The 19,082-nt window shown below is 38.1% G+C and overlaps 1 protein-coding gene across 1 annotated transcript in view; it reads right to left on the bottom strand.

Moving 5' to 3' along the window:
• Nucleotides 1-3,091: 3,091 nt before the first annotated feature.
• The window catches only part of EHHADH (enoyl-CoA hydratase and 3-hydroxyacyl CoA dehydrogenase), a 313,543-nt gene continuing 297,552 nt past the window's right edge, over nt 3,092-19,082 (bottom strand). Inside the window, exon 8 of the mRNA XM_053698742.1 lies at nt 3,092-5,330. Within this exon, the coding sequence (XP_053554717.1) occupies nt 4,057-5,330 (1,274 nt within the window). The 3' untranslated portion in view covers nt 3,092-4,056. The remainder of the gene's footprint in view (nt 5,331-19,082) is intronic.

Below are 19,082 nucleotides of genomic sequence, written 5' to 3'. Positions count from 1 at the left end.
TTCTGATTTTTTTTGTTCATGTCTTAAATGATAGTTGTTTTCCTTTTTCTTTGTACTAGTATGTTATGACCTTTAATAAAAATAAATATTTAAAAAAAAATAAAAAAAAAATATGACACATATCCTAGCGCAGGGACAAGACAAGATCTATCCCACCTCTTTATTAGCCAAAATTCCATGAAAGAGGGGAAAACTTACCTATCATAAGTCTTTAATTTAGTGTGAAACACACCGCGTTATCAGACAGGGGTTTTAGGTTAAACTGGAAAGAGGCATGGGAAACCCAGCATCGACCAGCACAATATGTACCAAGACTACATCAATATTTATATGTATGGATATATTATCCCGACTCAATGAGCCAATCCAAGTTAAGTTAATTTTCTTTATAGAGCACCTCTCTCTGTCTACCTCCATTATACGAGGCAAATAACTACCGAGGAGGTAGGGGAAGTGGGAGGGATATTTAAAGTTTTGTTTGGGATGTCTTTGTGGCGTCCTTCTGGTGGCCAGAATAGTATTGCCCATAAGTTATGAATGTTCTCGTGGACTCTCAGTGCCAATTTAAGAAAATCATTAATGCATTCTATTGAAATATTTGATGAGAAAAGGGTAGGGTAGCAAAAAAAAGTTTGAACTTTTCAGTCAAGCAAAACATTTTTATGATGTGAACACTTCACCATAGTGATGATAACAAAGAATAGGAGAGTTTCCTTGAAACGCGTAGTAGATCTTTTTTTGGATTATCCTGTTCTCCTGGTTGCAGTAAATGTGTTACCAACTGTGGATCGTGATTCCAGCGATTACATTGTGACACTTTCAGTGCAAGTATCATTTCTATATAAGTACTTGTCACTTATTTTATGTCATGTTTTTGCATATCTGAATACACTTATATATGTGTTGTTTTTTTTATTAAACATATACATGTTTACATTTTACTGAGTTTTTGATTTATTTATTAGCGCTGTCTTATATTTTCTCTTTTTTTGTTGAAAAGTTTTTATTCAGGATTTTACAAAGACAATAAGCAATAATCATACATTCCAACATCTGTAGGTCACTTATTACATAATAAATACATTCCAATATCTTATAATGTAACATAAATTTGTTAGCTATTCTTTATACCATTGCAAAAGGTGTTACAGTTATACCATGTATTCTTCACCTGGCCTGGTCCAACCCCCCCCCACCCCTCCCCCTAGAAGCTTCATGGTAATGAATGTAGGGCTCCCATTGTAACAGGAAGGACTCTCTGTCATCTAGATATTCGGCCGTGGCACTTGCTTTATCAAAGTGATATGATATCTTTTGTTTAATTTTGTCAAAACTAGGAGGAGATCCCTTCCAGAATTGGGCTATACCCAGTCTCACTATCGTACAGATCCATCTGACTAACTTGTTATTGTGTTTAGAGAGTCCTGGGATCGGAAAGTGGAGCAGAGCCTGCTCCATCGTTAATACAATTATCTTTTGGAATATCTCGCTCACTAGGGCCGAGGTATGATCCCAAATCTCCTTAACATATCTGCACTCCCACCACATGTGTGGGTACGTTCCTAGTGATTCGCACCCTCTGTAGCAAAGTTTAGACAGTGGATCTCCTCTACCTCCTGATCTAGCTGGGAATAAATACCATCTGAAAGCAACTTTGATAAAGTTTTCTTTGAGTGCCGCGTTCTGTGAAAAGGATAACCCTCCTGCAAGATTTTCTGTCCAGGTTTTAATGGACCAAGTTTTTCCTGTATCCTGTTCCCATTTTAGCATGATGGGGGGTTTACTCTTCTGAGGAGAACTATTAAATACAGAGTATAAAGTGGATATACCCCCTCTAATGTGGTGTTCAGCTAAGAATAACTTTTCTAGCTTGGTGCTTATAGGCACCTTTTCGCTCCCCATGATCTGTTGTGCTCTGGATTTTAATTGTAGGTAGTGATACCATATGTTTCTATTCTCACTATCTAAGGCTTGATATTGTTCAAACGTTAGCAGTCTATCCTCTTTGTATATGTCTGCTATTCTATAAAGTCCTTTATTGGCCCATTTCTGCTGTGTGCCTTTGTCAATGTTGGAGGACTGGGTTATCAGAGGTGTAATCTTCGACCGTTTATTGAGTAAGGGGAATTTGGAGTTCAATGTTTTCCATATGTGTATAGTGTGATGGATTGCAATAAATTCACATTTTTTATGGGTGGTGACCACATCAGGCGTCCATAATAAGGTAGATAGAGGTATGGTTCCCATAATGCTTGATTCAATTTGTACCCATTGTGAGATATTGTGAGGTTGAAACCATTGTAAGGTTTGGGCCATACGAGCCGAGTAATAATAAGGGATTAGGTTTGGTACGCTCACCCCTCCTTCCTTTCTAGCAGAGCACATACGTTTTTTATTGATCCTAGCTTATTTTCCCTTTTTTTAAAGACATATACACATAAAATATATTGTGACATATACTGAAACAGTCTGTTTCATTGCTGTAATACAAAAACACTAAGCAGTAATTTATACTTAATAGAAATCATTGCAATACTGTATGTATTATTCATCACTTTAAAAAGATTTTACTTTTTATTTATTTTTTAACTTAATTTGGGCAGGGTCGATTACTTCCTGTCACAGTCCTAAAAGGAGACTGGGGCCTCTGCAAGGAGGCAAATTGGCAGTTTTCCCTTTGAAGTATTGCTACGAGACACCTATATGTTAGCTCTAATTAGTTTATTGCTCATGCTCAGAATAGGACTTTTTTTGCCAAAATCATGCTACCATGTAACCTAATGATAGCGCTCTTATTTTTAGTGCTCATTTAGCAAGAAAACAACCAAGTTGTTTGCTGTTTTTATTAACACAATCTGTTTAGTTTTAGGTTTACTTTTTAATATTTATTTTTACGAAAGGAGAACTGTTTAATATCCCTTAATCTGGGTAAGGGGCAGAATGATAAATCTCATCTTTCCCTCAAAAATCTGCATACACAAACTAAAAACAACTAAAGATAACATGTTTCTATTGACATCAGAATGTAAATACACTGATGTACTGCACAATTCAAAAGAAAACATTTCCAAAGAAAAACTCTACACTGTGATGCTTTATGAAAAATCAAGTGCCTTTAATTAGAAAATAAGCAGGTCAGCATCAGAATGACAATCAGATTTTTTCATGTACCTAAAACTCTGTTTCTGTACAAAAAGTGCAATCAGTCGAGCAGCAAGCATTTTAGAACAATAAGTGCAGATTTTCTTTCTCCTTGTATTCATCATTTGGAGAAATGTTGACGTTGGCAAGATCACAGGCGCAGTAAGAAAGGTACAAGTTGAAAAAGGAAGCATGAAGAAAATTCACATTTTATTAATTCCTCTTCTGCAGAAATCTCTCTGTGAAAGGGCCAGCCTTACAAAAGAGGATAAATACTGTAAGTTTTTTTTAGGTTGTGGAAAACCTATTCCTTTTTGTAATGCAAGGATATATGACAATGAACTTGAGAACTGAGAATGTAGAATGGAAGAACACTGTGAAAAACATGCTCTAAAGTTGAGGCTTGCAAATATGGGGTTTACATTACATTTAAAATTTGTTTCCTTAAAGGGACTGGATCAAGAAGAACTTCAGATTTTTATAACTATAATTTGTAAAGCACTAAATACGATTTATTTAAATGCTTGGTCCTAAGTGTCAAAGCTCCACACATTCAACAAAACTGACAAAGTGGACCCAAATGGCTGTTCTAAAAATGCTGGTACTAGGTTAAATGATGTATTTTATAACAGATGCTTAATCTTTTTGCTTTTTTTTCTGCTGAAAGGACCACAAAAGTGCATCTTGACTAATATAAGAATCATACCTGAATTAATTTGCAGTTTAGTAATCTGACTGGCAGTTAAATTAGCATCTGTTACAATAGATTGGTCTCTGTTTTGAAAATAATAAATTACTAAGGATTGATTTTATAGTTGTAACACATACAGATGTGTCATTGATTTATAGAGCAAAGTTGCTCCGTGCCATTTTATTATTATGTGTTTAAAACAGATTTGTCTCCTTACTGCATAATCACAGCTTGTTAGAGAGATTACCAAGTTGTGTTCTCCATTCTTTGATTGGAGGTCCTCCCACTGCAGCCAACTTTTTCAGCAAGAAGGTGGGCTTCATACTAGGAATGTCGGTGTTGGCATTATAATAGTTTTCCAGATGTTCAAGCACTCTAGCTAGCCCAACCATGGCAGCATAATACATAGGTCCACCTCTTTGCTTAGGAAAGCCATATCCATTGTTGTATATGACATCAATGTCCTCAGGGCCTGAGGCTATGCCATCTTCTAAAATCCTGAATCCTTCATTGGCAAGAGCATACAAACATCTGTCTACAATTTCATTTGGCGTTATAGAATGTCTTATGATTTGGTGAGTGCTTCTGTATTCATCCAGGAAATTCTTGATCCAAGGATCAGGCATTGATTTTCTACCACCAGGTTTTTCATACAGGTACCAGCCTTTACCTGACTTTTGGCCAAATCTCCCCAATTCACACATCATGTCAGCAAGAGGACTGTACCTATTGCCATTGCGTTGGCGGGCTGGTGCTCCAGCAGGAACCTTAGGGCCGGTGAGACCTGACTCCATTCGTGACCTCCAACCAACATCCAGACCTGCTAGGTCCATCATCCGAAAAGGGCCCATGGCAAAACCAAAGTCTTCAATAGCTTGGTCCACTTCTTCTGGAAGGCATCCTTCTTCTAAAAGATAACTTGCTTGCTCAAGGTATGGGCCCAGCATTCTATTCCCAACAAAACGAGGGCAGTTGCCAACCAGCACAGCTACTTTGCCCAATGTTTTTCCAAGGTTCATGGCTGTAGCTATGGTAGTAAGGGAAGTGTGTCGTCCTCTGACTACTTCTAGAAGTCGCATAATGTTAGCTGGCGAGAAAAAGTGCATACCAATAACTTGATCAGGATAATTGGTTACAGAAGCAATTTCATCAATGTTAAGGCCAGATGTGTTTGTACATAAGAAGGCATCAGGCTTGCAGAAAGATGACAACTTCTTGAAGATTTCCTTTTTTAGTTCCATGTTTTCATACACTGCCTCAATCACTAGGTCAACATCTTTAAGCTCTTTAAAGTCCAAAGTAAAACGTACAGAGCCCAGATTGTTTTCAGGACTAACTATTCGGCCTTGCTGCTTCATCTTTTCGGCTTCACGGTCAAGAAGAACATTCACAGCTTTGCGTCCCTGCTCCAGCTGCTGTGCATTTTGCTCCAAAGCAATAGAAGGAATATTTGCCTTTGACAGGGAAGTGACTATCCCTCTTCCCATCGTCCCCAGTCCTGGGAGTAAAAAAAAAAACAACAGAATTTTATAGAGCGTTTAATTCCAAGGGATTAATTAATAACATTTTATCTTAGAAGGATAAACATTTGATAGACATCTGAAAATGATCCAAATGGACAACAGTGAAGATTGACAGCAGCTAACATATGGAAAATATGTTTTCCAGATAAGAATAATAATCCCAATATCATCCCAAGAGCAGGTTTTTCAAACAATAATTAAAATTTTATATATGGTATTTGTCACCGCTAATGACACCAAATTAATAATTGATTGTGGTTTTAAAAGAACTACATTAAAGTTTAACAAAAAAAAATGTATGCTTACCTGATAAATTTGTTTCTTTCTTGGCACAGTGAGTCCACAGATCATCATATACTATTGAGAATATCACTCCTGACCAGCAGGAGGTGGCAAAGAGCACCACAGCAAAGCTGTTAAATACCACTTCCTTACCCACAACCCCCAATCATTCGTGCAAAGGTGCCTGAGGTTTATGAAAAAATAAACTGTCTGAAAATACAGGGCGGGCTGTGGACTCACCGTGTCAAGAAAGAAACAAATTTATCAGGTATGCATAAATTACTTTTTCTTTCTAATGACACAGTGAGTCCACGGATCATCATAATTACTATTGGGAATCAATACCCAAGCTAGAGGACATGGATGAAAAGGGAGGGACAAGATACTGCTTGAAGAACCTTTCTCCCAAAAGAAGCCTTAACTGAAGCAAAAGTATCAAATTTGTAAAATTTAGAAAAAGTATGTAAAGATGACCAAGTAGCAGCCTTGCAAATCTGATCTACAGAAGCGCCATTTTTTTAAAGCCCAATTAGAAGAAACAGCCCTCGTGGAATGAGCTGTGATTTTCTCAGGAGGCTGTTGACCAGCAGTCTCATATGCCAAGCGAATAACACTCCTCAACCAACAAGAAAGAAACGTAGCAGTCACCTTTAAATAATATTCTTTTCCGAAACAACCTTGGGAAGGAAACCTAGGGCAGTACGCAGAACTACCTTATCAGAATGAAAAATAAGGAAAGGAGATTCACACTGCAATGCTGAAAGCTCCGAAACTCTTTGAGCCGAAGAGATAGCAAACAAAAACAAAACCTTCCAGGAAAACAACTTAATATCCAAAGAATGCATAGGCTCAAACAGAGCCTGTTGAAGAACTCTAAGAACTAAATTAAGACTTCAAAGAGGAGTCGCAAACTTAAACATAGGGCGGATTCTAACCAGGGCCTGACAAAAAGACTGAACGTCTGGAACATCTGCCAAACGCTTGTGCAACAAAATAGATAAAGCAGAAACTTGACCCTTCAGGGTACTTGCAGATAAAACCTTCTCCAGACCCTCCTGGAGAAAAGACAAAATTCTAGGAATCCTAACTCTACTCCAAGAGTTGGATTCACACCAATACAGATATTTACGCCATATCTTATAATAAATTCTTCTAGTCACAGGCTTACGCGCCTGAATCATAGTCTCAATAACCGACTCAGAAAAACCACGTTTGGATAAAATCAAGCGTTCAATCTCCAGTCAGCTTCAGAGAAACAAGATTTGGATGAAGGAAGGGCCCCTGAAGTAGAAGGTCCTTCCTTAACGGAAGATAAAAGGTGGGGAGGATGACATCAACAGATCTGCATACCATATTCTGCGAGGCAACGCCGGTGCATTGAGAAACACCGACGCCCTCTCTTGTCTGATCTGAGCATTGACCCGAGGAAGAAGGGCAAACAGAGGAAACACGTATGCCAGACTGAACTTCCAAGGAACTGCTAACGCATCTATCAGTACAGCCTGAGGATCCCTTGATCTCGATCCGTAACTTTGGAAGCGTGGCATTGTGACGACATGCCATAAGATCCAATTTCGGTTGACCCCATTTGAGAATCAAACTGGAAAACACCTCCAGATGAAGTCCCCACTCCCCGGATGAAAAGACCGTCTGCTCAGAAAATCCGCTTCCCAATTGTCCACCCCTGGAATGTGGATCGCAGATAGACAGCAGTTGTGAGCCTCCGGCCACTGCATAATCTTGGCGACCTCGGTCATGGCCAGGGAACTCCAAGTTCCTCCCTGATGATTGATGTAAGCCACTGACGTAATGTTGTCTGACTGAAACCTGATAAACTGGGTTGAAGCTAACTGAGTCCAGGTCAGAAGAGCACTGAAGATCGCCCTCAGCGCTAGAATATTTATGGGAAAAAACGATTGCTCCCGGTTCCACAGACCCTGAGCCTTCAGCGAACCCCAGACAGTTCTCCAACCCAGCAGACTGGCATCCGTGGTCATGATCACCCAGGTAGGCCTGCGAAAACATGTTCCTTGGGAGAGAAGATCCTAAGACAACCACCATGGAAGAGAATATCTTGCAGCCTGATCTAGAACAATATTTGGGGACAGATCCGTATAATCCCCATTTCACTGTCTAAGCATGCATAACAGAGGCCTGAGATGGAAACGAGCAAATGGAATGATGTCCATGACTGAAACCATCAGACCAATAACCTCCATACACTGGGCCACCGACGGCCGAGGAGGGGACTGAAGAGCAAGGCACATTTTTGTTTTCCTTGCCTCTGTCAAAAAAATTTCCTCTCTAGAGAATCTATAATGGTCCCCAAGAATACCACTCTTGTAACCGGAATCAAGGAGCTTTTTCCTAAATTCACCTTCCAACCGTGGGAGCGCAGAAAAGACAACTCAGTGTGGGAGCTTGCTAGTTGAAAAGATGGCGCCTGAACTAGAATGTCGTCCAGATAAGTTGCTACCTCAACCCCCTGCAATCTGAGCACTACCAGCAATGCTCCCAGGACCGTTGAGAACACTCTGGGAGCTGTTGCAATACCAAAAGGGAGAGCCACAAACTGAAAATGCTTGTCTAGGAAAGCAAATCTCAGAAACTTGTGATGTTCCTTGTGGATGGGAATATGCAGATACGCATCCTTCAGATCAACTGTACTCATGAATTAACCCTCTTGAACCAGAGGAAGAATTGACCGAATAGTTTCCATCTTGAAAGACGGAACTCTGAGAAACTTGTTTACACATTTGAGATCTAAGATGGGTTCTGAAAGTTCCCCCCTTTTTGGGAACGATTAACAGATTGGAATAGAAACCGAGCCCCTGCTCCTGAACTGGAACAGGAATGATCACTCCATTGTCGGAAAGATCCTGAACACAACTTAAGAATGCCTCTCTTTTTATCTGGTCTACAGATAACCTGGAGAGAAGAAACCTGCCCCTGGGAGGAAAAGTCCTGAACTCTAGTTTGTATCCCTGGGACACAATATCTACCACCCAGGGATCTGGAACATCTCGAACCCAGGCTTGAGTGAAAAAAGAAAGCCTGCCCCCCACGTGATCCATTCCCGGATCGGGGGCAGCCCCTTCATGCTGACTTTGAGTCAGCAACAGGCTTCTTAGATTGCTTTCCCTTGCTCCAGGATTGATTGGACTTCCAAGAGGGCTTGGGCTGATCCTGCTTGGAGGAGGAAGACTTACCAGAAAAGTTACGAAAGGAACAAAAATTACTCTGACGAACCTTCTGTTTATTTCTCTTATCCTGAAAATATCAGAAATAATCTCAGCCAAACCCGGCCCAAACAAGGTCTTACCCTTGTAAGGAATAGACAAAAGCTTAGATTTAGATGATACATCCGCAGACCAGAACTTTAACCATAAGGCACTGCATGCCAAAACAGCAAAGCCATGAATCTTTGCTCCTAACTTGATGACCTGTAAAGAAGCATCTGCAATAAAGGAATTGGAAAATTTTAAAGCCTTAATTCTATCCTGAATCTCCTCAAGATGGGTATCCTGCTGAATAGATTCAGACAAACCAAAATGCAACCACACTGGTAACCATAGCAATACACACAGCGGGCTGCCATTGGAACCCCTGGTGAAAATACTTTTCAAGCAAAGTTTCCAACTTCTTATCCATGGGATCCTTAAAAGAACAACTATCCTCAATAGAAATAGTGGTCCTCTTGGCCAAGGTGGAAATTGCTCCCTCCACCTTGGGAACCGTCTGCTAAGTCTCCTTAATAGAATCAGCAAAAATTGGAGAAAAATTGGAGAAGGCGAAAAAAAAATCCCAGGCTTCACCCATTCCTGTGCAATAATCTCTGAAACACAATCTGGAACAGGAAAAACTTCCACCGCGGAAGGAACATCAAAACACTTATTAAGCTTACTAGACTTCTTAGGAGAAACTATGACCGTCGCGTCAGCCTCATCCAAGGTGGCCAAAACCTCCTTAAGTAACAAAACTGAGGTGTTCAAGCTTAAACCTGAAGGAAACAACCTCAGAATCAGAGGAAGGAATTACACTGTCCGAATCTGAAATTTCACCTTCAGACGCCACAGAAGTATCTTCCTCCTCAGACCTATGGGAAGAAACATGTGACATAACTGCAACAGAATCAGAAACCTTAAATCTCCTTTTGCGCTTCCCCTGCAACACAGGAAAAGCAGACAAAGCCTCAGATACTGACGAGGATATATGAGTAGCCATATCCTGCAAAGAAAAAACAACCTGAGACGGACCACAGGGCACTGCATGAGAAGAGGATACAGATTGGGTTTATTGAGTTCAGTAAAAAATGGAGTGTTCCCAGACAGAGGACATACACAAAAGGATCGTCTTACGCGTTTCACGCCCCCTAGTGGCGCTTAATCATAGACATCTACATTAGCATCTAAACATAAAGTGCAAGTAACAGCTTGCAGGTCCTCTTGTTCCATCTTTAGCACACACAAAAAAATATGATACTAATAAAAAATAAAAAAAATTAAGCAGCTACAAAATAACGTTACTGTTACTTTAAGAAAAAAACGTTAACCAAAAAAATGTCATTCAAAAAAGAAAAATCTAAACCCCTGCTGCACCTCTACAAGCCTAGTTGAGGTGCTTACCTGACCTCCCACAGACCAGAGAATGAAAGTGTAGCCCAAAGAACAATCCCGACTCCCCACTGCCAGCACCCCCTCTCCGTTCTGACAAACTCACACATCGGAACAGGAGCCGACAGCGTATCACTTCCTGCAACTCAGACGTTATTAGTAAAGAGCGCGCAAAACTTGTGCCGAATAAACTCGGCCCATCGTGGGCGTATACAACAAGTAAAAGAAACTGCAAGCCCATCAAGCAGTTCTGAAACTATACACAGCACACGCCGGAAAAAGAAAAACAGCATCACTGTAACTAAAAGCAGCACACACCGTCCTAGAGCCATAACAAGGAGTGAAAATCAGCACTCCTAATAAAAACAAAACAGAGCCATAATTCCCCTAACAGTGCCCCACAAAAACTGCCACAAGGTAAAAACCTGCACGCAAGCAGGAATAAAAAAACAAAAATTAATCCAATAAGTGCCACTTTCTACTCCAAACAGAAAATAAAAACAGCACTTACCTCCATAACCATCTGCCCGGCAACTCAGCAGCTCATAAAGTTTGAAAGGCAAAACTCCTCACATGGACCTGTGGAAACAGAAAAGAGTGAGTTAACCTACTCAGGCTTTTAAAGAAGGGCAGCACAAACTACTTAGGAGGCACAGTGGGGATGATACTTCACAAGTTCCCAAATTCTTAAAAGCCACCACTGCTCTACTGAAGAGACTGACATGGACTATGGCTAAACCCAAAAGACCAGAGCAAACTTGCTCTGCTAAAAAAAATAATAATTATTGATTGAAGAATCAGACACCTAACTTTACCCCTCCTTGCAACTGATACAAGCAAAGAGAATGACTGGGGGTTGTGGATAAGGGAGTGGTATTTAACAGCTTTGCTGTGGTGCTCTTTGCCTCCTCCTGCTGGTCAGGAATGATATTCCTAATAGTAATTATGATGACCCGTGGACTCACTGTGTCATTAGAAAGAAATTGCTGTCAAGTTATTTGCTGTTTAAGCATACAATGAAATATATGTATTCTGAGTGAGGAATGTTTTGTAGCTAGAAAAGAGTAATTCTAAACCTTAAAAAATAACTTGACTATATACACAGTAATTGCAGTTTAAATCCCTTGCCGTAAGCGTTTGTATTTCAGAAGCTCTTTACCTGCATCCAGTTGATTAATAATTGAATAAAATCTCTTGGAATAGCAAAAACCTCTTAGCTGGATTCCAACACGGCTAATCCTGCTATAAAACAGGCCAGCTAATCTGTGCCGTAAGAGAAATAAACAATATTTTTTCTCTGAATGCCCAATCAAGACTCCCTGGGTCTGTCATGGCTATTCAAATATTGTATTGGCTGAAAAAGAAGAAAATCTCTTCACTAACTAAATTTAATCAAATAAACTATTAAATGTATAACACTCTATAATGGTTTATCTTAACAAATACAGACTACAGTTTACTGCACATCCATAACAAAGTATGGGCATGGGTGTATAGAGTTGCACTGAAAAACAATAGTTTCACATTGATTATGCTAAACAGAGTGCCCAGATAATAGCAAACTGCATTAACCCTTAGGCTGTCAGAATGCTATAACACATTATTTTGCAAACCATAGCAGTCCTATCAGTCAGCCAAGGGATTAATGTACATTATTATCAAATGCTGGGAAAATACAATTCTGTCGGATCTCGTTTTAAACAATACAAATTTCAGGATTTCTTACATTTTTGAAGAAAGAAAATATCTGTGCTAATGCTGCAAACAGAACAGTTTTAGCAAAACAAAATAACAAAACACATAATAAAAAAACAATGCTTAATATATAGACAAGCATATTGCAGAAAGAACTAATTCCTTGCACAGAATAAAATATTAATAACTATTATATATGGGAGATTGCATGCAGCAATAAAAACTCAAAAAGCTCTCTCTTGCGGTGTTTATTTGAAGTAAATGTAACTTACGAGATGAAAAGAAAAACAGTAAGCAAGTCTATGTCACCAGCAATGGTCAAAGTAACTAATTTACATGCTGCCATTTTCCCTAAAAGTAATCAATGTCCTTTACTATTTTTTAAACTCCTCAAATTTAAAGATAATATACATATTTTAATGTAAACAATGTGACATATAAACAGACCTGGGCTATCTCAAAATCATTAATTATATTGAAAACTTAACTGAAACCCAAACAAACAATAAGTTGTTAAATTTTGTTTTGTCTCCTTTAATGAAGCTGTAGAAGTAGCTTCTGATCCCTTGCGGTGCAAACTGGTCTGTGAGCCTGCAACCGCTAGTTAACCCATTTGCCCAAAGCAACCTATATACGTTGTGTGGTACTTTGGCTATCATACCGCACAACGCATATACACCTCTGAGCTTCAGGAGATTCCAGCTGTCTCGGCTGTTAAGTTAAAGCAGAGAGCTGGAGTTCTTGAGCTCCAGGCTTCTGCCCGCATATGGAACCAGCGAGCGATCGGTGCTCCCCTTCCATATGAAGGCAGATGCCAGATGGTTACAGATGGTGACACTGCGTTTGTGGATCCCTAACTAACGATCATGGGAGATCTACAGAACTACACTACAGAAAATGTGTGAGGGGAAAATAAAACAATAAAAAAAGTGTTTTTTAGGTACTGGCAGAAAACGGCCAGTACCTAAGATGGAGGACACTAGTAAGAGGGGGTAGGGTTAGAGAGCTGTTTGGAAGTAATCAGGGAGGTTTGAGGGTAAGGGGGATCCTACACTGCAGAAAATATTAAAACATATAAAAAATGTTTAATTAAAAAAAATGGCCTTAAATCTTCATACCGGGAGACTGTCTGCCAGTAAATAAGATGGTGGTGAGGAGGGAAGAGAGCTGTTTGTGAGGGACCAGGGGGTGGGAAGTGTCAGGTGGGAGGATAATCTCTACACTAAAGATTAAATTAACCTTACAAGCTACAACCCCTTCACTGCCAGGAATAAAAAAGTGTGGTGTGCAGCTGCAATTAGGGTCCTTCTAATGACTAAAAAGCAATGGAAAAAACATATATGTCTGCTATTTCTGAACAAAGGTGATCCAATAGAAGCTTTTGAAATCATTTGTGCCATGATTGCACAAGCGGTATGTAATTCATTTAATTTGTGAAAAAGTTAACTATTTTTTCAATATGATCGCATTTGGAAATGGTGGCATGAAATATACCAAAATGGGCCTAGACCAATACCATGGGTTTTTTTACTTATAAAATATATATAGTTTTGACAAGTTAATAACAAAAAAAAGGCTCTATTTCTGTTTAAATGGAGTGATGCTAAAAATTCTACTGTATTTTGGGCAAGTTCTCTGGAAGTAAAGGGGTTAAAGGGACATGAAACACAACATTTCACTTTCATGATTCAGATGGAGCATACATTAAAAAAAAACTAAGAACTTTCTTATTCTTCTATTATCAATTTTGCTTTGTTCTCTGGGTATCCTTTATTGAAGCAAAGCACTACTGGGAGCTAGCTGAACACATTGGGTAAGCCAGTGATAAGAATATATGTAGTCACTAATCAGCAGCTAGCTCCCAGCTCCTGAGACTATCTTCAACAAAGGATATCAAGAGAACAAAGCAACTTAGATAATAGAGGTAAATTGAAAGTTTCTTTTAAATAGTGTGTTCTATCTGAATCATAAAAGAAAATGTGGGGGGTTTTATGTCATTTTAAGAAGCAGCAATAATTAGACTGCTGTTTCCTAACCTCTTCACCATCTCATAGGTGGCAAATTCAAATCACTGTTGGCCTATCTAACCCGAGTGATAGACAACAAATCACACAAGTGCGGAATTGCACAAAAGATCTCCAGAATATTTAGCTCTCTCCAGTCTGATCATATGACCTCTGCCTCTGGACAGCTGATCTTTTACAGAATGAATCCTTACTCTTTCAGTTTCTCTGTGCTGTGTAAAGAGTCACTTGGAAAAGAGTATCAAACCTGAGATACCCTGTAAGGAGCTTCAAAAAGAATTTGCTCCAATTGTATAAAAGATTGCAATTGCTTTTTAAATAATTGTTTTTATACAATAAAATAATTTGTAATTTTATACAATTGGAACACTTTTTTTTAAAAAAAAGTTATATATACGGGCTTAAAGATATGAAGTCTCAAATGTTAGAAAAAAAGACCTGTAAAGGGCCTTAACATAGAGATACATACACACGTCTAAATATTTTTATGTATATATATATATATATATATATATATATATATATATATATATATATATATATATATACACACACACATACATACATACAGACATACACACACAGTATATATATATATATATATATATACACACACACACACACAGTATATATATATATATATATATATATACATATATATATATATATATATATACACACACACACAGTATATATATATATATATATATATATATACACACACACATATATATATATATATATATATATATATATATATATATATATACATACATACATACATATATATATATACACACACATACATAAATATACACACACATATACATACAGTATATATATATATATATATATATATATATATATACACATACACACATACATACACACATATACATACATATGTGTGAGTGTTTACATAACTGTACATATGTATTTGTAAATACATATATACACATATAAACACATACTGTACATACATATGTATACATGTATAAACATATATGTAGAAGTGCATTCGAGCGCTTTGCAGTCAAGTAGCTAAAACATGAAAAATCATTTATGCAATATTCATATTTAATAAAGTGTTTAATTGTATGTACTGTAAATATTTCACATTCCAATTTTCTTTAGATATGGGAATATGTTCGAAGTATATATATATATCAATCTATCTATTTATCTAGAATGGATGGCACTCTCAGATCAGACCGGGTACACATTCTAAGTCACTGTGAACACCACAGCCCTGAACACTGACAGACAGCTGTACAGTTCCCAGCAACCCAGGTCGTTAACCCCTGAGATGGCCAGGTGACAGGCCCATAGGGAAAATTACAAAAAATTACCAACACAACACATAGAAAACCAGGCACTCACCAGCAGGTGTGTTCTATCTGAATCATAAAAGAAAATGTGGGGGGGTTTATGTCCTTTTAAGACGCAGCAATAATTAGACTGCTGTTTCCTAACCTCTTCACCATCTCACAGGTGGCAAATTAAAATCACTGTGGGCCTATCTAATCCGAGTGATAGACAACAAATCACACAAGTGCGGAATTGCACAAAAAATCTCCAGTATAATAATCATTTTTTTTTCTTTTTTTTCTATATTTCATTTTTACAGTTTATAAAAAAAACACACAAAAAACACAACAGAATAAAACTCCATTATACAAAGAAAAAAAATACATTTGACAACATAACATGTACAATTTTCAGTCACCTTTCCATTTCTGCAAAAAATTTCAATACCATAAAAACATATATAATATCCTGTTCTCTATGTCAGGCATACACTTAACCCCTTAATGACAACAGTACTTTTCCATTTTCTGTCCGTTTGTGACAAAGGCTATTTTTACATTTTTGCGGTGTTTGTGTTTAGCTGTAATTTTCCTCTTACTCATTTACTGTACCCACACATATTATATACAGTTTTTCTCGCCCATTAAATGGACTTTCTAAAGATAGCATTATTTTCATCATATCTTATAATTTACTATAAAAAAAATTATAAAATGAGGAAAAAATGAAAAAAAAACACTTTCTTTCATGTAATTAGCAAGAGTCCATGAGCTAGTGACGTATGGGATATACATTCCTACCAGGAGGGGCAAAGTTTCCCAAACCTCAAAATGCCTATAAATACACCCCTCACCACACCCACAATTCAGTTTTACAAACTTTGCCTCCGATGGAGGTGGTGAAGTAAGTTTGTGCTAGATTCTACGTTGATATGCGCTCCGCAGCAAGTTGGAGCCCGGTTTTCCTCTCAGCGTGCAGTGAATGTCAGAGGGATGTGAGGAGAGTATTGCCTATTTGAATGCAGTGATCTCCTTCTACGGGGTCTATTTCATAGGTTCTCTGTTATCGGTCGTAGAGATTCATCTCTTACCTCCCTTTTCAGATCGACGATATACTCTTATATATACCATTACCTCTGCTGATTCTCGTTTCAGTACTGGTTTGGCTTTCTACAAACATGTAGATGAGTGTCCTGGGGTAAGTAAATCTTATTTTCTGTGACACTCTAAGCTATGGTTGGGCACTTTGTTTATAAAGTTCTAAATATATGTATTCAAACATTTATTTGCCTTGACTCAGAATGTTCAACATTCCTTATTTTTCAGACAGTCAGTTTCATATTTGGGATAATGCACTTGAATTAATCATTTTTTTTTTCTTACCTTCAAAAATTTGACTCTTTTTTTCCCTATGGGCTGTTAGACTCGCGGGGGCTGAAAATGCTTCATTTTATTGCGTCATTCTTGGCGCGGACTTTTTTGGCGCAAAAAATTCTTTTCCGTTTCCGGCGTCATACGTGTCGCCGGAAGTTGCGTCATTTTTTGACGTTATTTTGCGCCAAAAATGTCGGCGTTCCGGATGTGGCGTCATTTTTGGCGCCAAAAGCATTTAGGCGCCAAATAATGTGGGCGTCTTATTTGGCGCTAAAAAATATGGGCGTCGCTTTTGTCTCCACATTATTTAAGTCTCATTTTTTATTGCTTCTGGTTGCTAGAAGCTTGTTCTTTGGCATTCTTTCCCATTCCTGAAACTGTCATTTAAGGAATTTGATCAATTTTGCTTTATATGTTGTTTTTTCTCTTTCATATTGCAAGATGTCTCACGTTGCATCTGAGTCAGAAGATACTACAGGAAAATCGCTGTCTAGTGCTGGATCTACCAAAGCTAAGTGTATCTGCTGTAAACTTTTGGTAGCTATTCCTCCGGCTGTTGTTTGTATTAATTGTCATGACAAACTTGTTAAAGCAGATAATATTTCCTTTAGTAATGTACCATTGCCTGTTGCAGTTCCCTCAACATCTAAGGTGCAGAATGTTCCTGATAACATAAGAGATTTTGTTTCTGAATCCATAAAGAAGGCTATGTCTGTTATTTCTCCTTCTAGTAAACATAAAAAATCTTTTAAAACTTCTCTCTCTACAGATGAATTTTTAAATGAACATCATCATTCTGATTCTGATGACTCTTCTGGTTCAGAGGATTCTGTCTCAGAGATTGATGCTGATAAATCTTCATATTTATTTAAAATGGAATTTATTCGTTCTTTACTTAAAGAAGTACTAATTGCTTTCGAAATAGAGGATTCTGGTCCTCTTGATACTAATTCTAAACGTTTAGATAAGGTATTTAAATCTCCTGTGGTTATTCCAGAAGTTTTTCCTGTTCCTAATGCTATTTCTGCAGTAATTTCCAAAGAATGGGATAAATTGGGTAATTCATTTACTCCTTCTAAACGTTTTAAGCAATTATATCCTGTGCCGTCTGACAGATTAGAATTTTGGGACAAAATCCCTAAAGTTGATGGGGCTATTTCTACCCTTGCTAAACGTACTACTATTCCTACGTCAGATGGTACTTCGTTTAAGGATCCTTTATATAGGAAAATTGAATCCTTTCTAAGAAAAGCTTATCTGTGTTCAGGTAATCTTCTTAGACCTGCTATATCATTGGCTGATGTTGCTGCAGCTTCAACTTTTTGGTTGGAAACTTTAGCGCAACAAGTAACAGATCATGATTCTCATGATATTATTATTCTTCTTCAGCATGCTAATAATTTTATCTGTGATGCCATTTTTGATATTATCAGAGTTGATGTCAGGTTTATGTCTCTAGCTATTTTAGCTAGAAGAGCTTTATGGCTTAAGACTTGGAATGCTGATATGGCTTCTAAATCAACTCTACTTTCCATTTCTTTCCAGGGTAACAAATTATTTGGTTCTCAGTTGGATTCTATTATCTCAACTGTTACTGGTGGGAAAGGAACTTTTTTACCACAGGATAAAAAATCTAAGGGTAAAAACAGGGCTAATAATCGTTTTCGTTCCTTTCGTTTCAACAAAGAACAAAAGCCTAATCCTTCATCCTCAGGAGCAGTTTCAGTTTGGAAACCATCTCCGGTCTGGAATAAATCCAAGCCTGCTAGAAAGGCAAAGCCTGTTTCTAAGTCCACATGAAGGTGCGGCCCTCATTCCAGCTCAGCTGGTAGGGGGCAGGTTACGTTTTTTCAAAGAAATTTGGATTAATTCTGTTCACAATCTTTGGATTCAGAACATTGTTTCAGAAGGGTACAGAATTAGTTTCAAGATGAGACCTCCTGCAAAGAGATTTTTTCTTTCCCGTGTCCCAGTAAATCCAGTGAAAGCTCAAGCATTTCTGAATTGTGTTTCAGATCTAGAGTTGGCTGGAGTAATTATGCCAGTTCCAGTTCCGGAACAGGGGATGGGGTTTTATTCAAATCTCTTCATTGTACCAAAGAAGGAGAATTCCTTCAGACCAGTTCTGGATCTAAAAATATTGAATCGTTATGTAAGGATACCAACGTTCAAGATGGTAACTGTAAGGACTATCTTGCCTTTTGTTCAGCAAGGGCATTATATGTCCACAATAGATTTACAGGATGCATATCTGCACATTCCGATTCATCCAGATCATTATCAGTTCCTGAGATTCTCTTTTCTGGACAAGCATTACCAGTTTGTGGCTCTGCCGTTTGGCCTAGCTACAGCTCCAAGAATTTTTACAAAGGTTCTCGGTGCCCTTCTGTCTGTAATCAGAGAACAGGGTATTGTGGTATTTCCTTATTTGG

This window comes from Bombina bombina, chromosome 1 (genome assembly GCF_027579735.1).
Source record: "Bombina bombina isolate aBomBom1 chromosome 1, aBomBom1.pri, whole genome shotgun sequence".
Lineage (NCBI taxonomy): Eukaryota > Metazoa > Chordata > Amphibia > Anura > Bombinatoridae > Bombina > Bombina bombina.
The sequence above is the reverse complement of the archived record's forward strand: the minus strand, read 5'-3'. Positions and strand labels throughout refer to the sequence as shown.